The sequence below is a fragment of the Vicia villosa genome, linkage group LG4 (genome assembly GCF_029867415.1).
Source record: "Vicia villosa cultivar HV-30 ecotype Madison, WI linkage group LG4, Vvil1.0, whole genome shotgun sequence".
NCBI lineage: Eukaryota > Viridiplantae > Streptophyta > Magnoliopsida > Fabales > Fabaceae > Vicia > Vicia villosa.
In genome coordinates, this window is record NC_081183.1 from 186,918,204 (window position 1) to 186,920,292 (window position 2,089).

The window sequence follows — 2,089 nt, forward strand, 5'->3', positions numbered from 1 at the left end:
TAGAGGGGGAGTACAAATTCGGCGAAGTCCTCAGAAGGATCTAAAGACTTAGAACAAGAACCTCTTCTATGACCGGAGAAAAGGAACGTTGGTGGGATAAAGTGAAATTCGACATGAATTGCATTCTAATGATGCATGGATCAGATGACATTGTTTTAACTGTTGTAATATCTTAGATCTCTTAGTTTTCTTAATTTTCTGTTTGAAATTTCGTTGTAATGCCGATTAATCAATTAATCAAATGCATGAGTCTTTTATGGTTAAAAATGTTGTTGTTCTAATTTTTTGGGTCTGGGCTGATTCGGTAGATGCATCTACGGAAGTCTTCCGTAAGTGCATCCACAGGACAAAAAGTTAAACAAAAAAAAAGAGGTGCTTTCGGAAATGCATCTACAGAAGCACGAGGACAGTTTCGTCAATTCGGTAGTGCGTGAGAGATGCATGAGATGATTAAAAAATTCTGTTATATAATTGCAAAAATGGTCCAATTATATAAAAATTACTACCAATTAACAAAATACTAAAGCTTAAAATAACATCGACAGCTGCCATTTCCAAAATAAAAATAAAAATAAAAGAACACATGTTCATGTATACAAGAAATAAACAAATTCTCCTCAATTTTGTCCTACATACGCCACTTGTTATAAATATCATTTGACATTTTGACATTCTTTAAAAAAGGAATAAACGGTAATTAAATTTAAGTGCTTAATAAATTTCGCTTAAATATAAACTATTGAAAAAATATGAATTTTTATCTTAAATGAAACTATTATTGATCATACTTTACTAGACAAACTCTAGATTACTATGATTTTTTAAGAATAGGATAATCAAAATTAAAATAAGTGTAAAGAACAATTAAGATGTATATTCGGACAAAAAAATATATATTAAATTAATCTATTTTGTGTATTGAAACTCTAAGATTTTTCTTCAATTAATCTTTTAATTAAACAATGACAATTATTTTTAAATAAAAGAGAGATTTATAGGTAGGAATAGAGATAGTAGCATTTGATGAGTTGTAATTAGATGAGAAAAATACAATAAAATAAAATAAATCAAAGTAAACTATGCTAGCTCCTAAGTCTTTGTTAGATCACCCCACACTGCCCCACTTTCTCTTAAATATTTGATCACATTTCTTATCAAATAGAAGAGAAAAAAAAGGTTTGACCTTTGAAGAGTGATACATCTCTTCAATCTTCTTCTTTTCTTAATTTCCATGGAGGATTACAACAAACAAATTTCTTATGGAGCACCTAGGTCTTATAGTATTTCCTATGCACAAACTCAAATTGGTCCTAAGGACTTGAAGTTTAAGAAAGGAAAAGGTGATTCATCAAGGTCTTCAATTTCTAAGTCTTGGAGCTTTGGTGATGATCCTGAATTTCAAAGGAAGAAAAGAGTTGCTAGCTATAAAATGTATACTGTGGAAGGGAAGGTGAAGGGTTCTTTTAGGAAGAGCTTCAAGTGGTTGAAGAATAGGTATTGGCATGTTGTTTATAATTTGTGGTGATTTTGTTATTTTTGGTTTTACTTTGTGTTTCATATAAAATTTGATTTCTATGTTTATGAGGAGGGTTTCATGTGTAAATGGATTATGATCAGTTTAATAAAGTTTATATATTGTAAATGTATATGATGTTTAATGATGGATCTTGTGGATTAAATCTATGTTTGATATGTCATGTGTGTGATGCTATTTTCATATATTGAGACTATTTGTACTCTTACAAGCTAGCCTTTGTTTATAACAACTGAAATTTGCAAAACCAAATTAGCAATATATTGGTAGTAGGAATTTATGGTCTTCAAAAGTGCATAAGATTGTTTTACATCAAAATTAGTTTAGATTTGAAGGACAAACATAATATTAATAACTATATTTTACTTTAATTTATTAATTGAGAAGAAATATAGGCTAATATTGATCTAGGTGTTTGATGATTTTCATTGAATACAACATTGATCTTAAATTTTTATTGTCTGTTGATTATTTTCTCAAGGTTTGTTAAAATTTAAGGGTTAAATAAGTTTTTGGTCCTTCTAAATATAGCGATTTTTAACTTTAGTCCCTCTA

General features: G+C 28.9%; 1 protein-coding gene across 1 annotated transcript; it reads left to right on the forward strand.

Annotated features, from left to right (window-relative positions):
• Positions 1–1,090: 1,090 nt before the first annotated feature.
• On the forward strand, positions 1,091–1,644 carry LOC131600553 (uncharacterized). Its single transcript, XM_058872700.1, has one exon. It carries the CDS (start codon positions 1,232–1,234, stop codon positions 1,523–1,525), a length of 294 nt encoding a protein of 97 aa, XP_058728683.1. The 5' UTR covers positions 1,091–1,231; the 3' UTR covers positions 1,526–1,644.
• Positions 1,645–2,089: the final 445 nt, after the last annotated feature.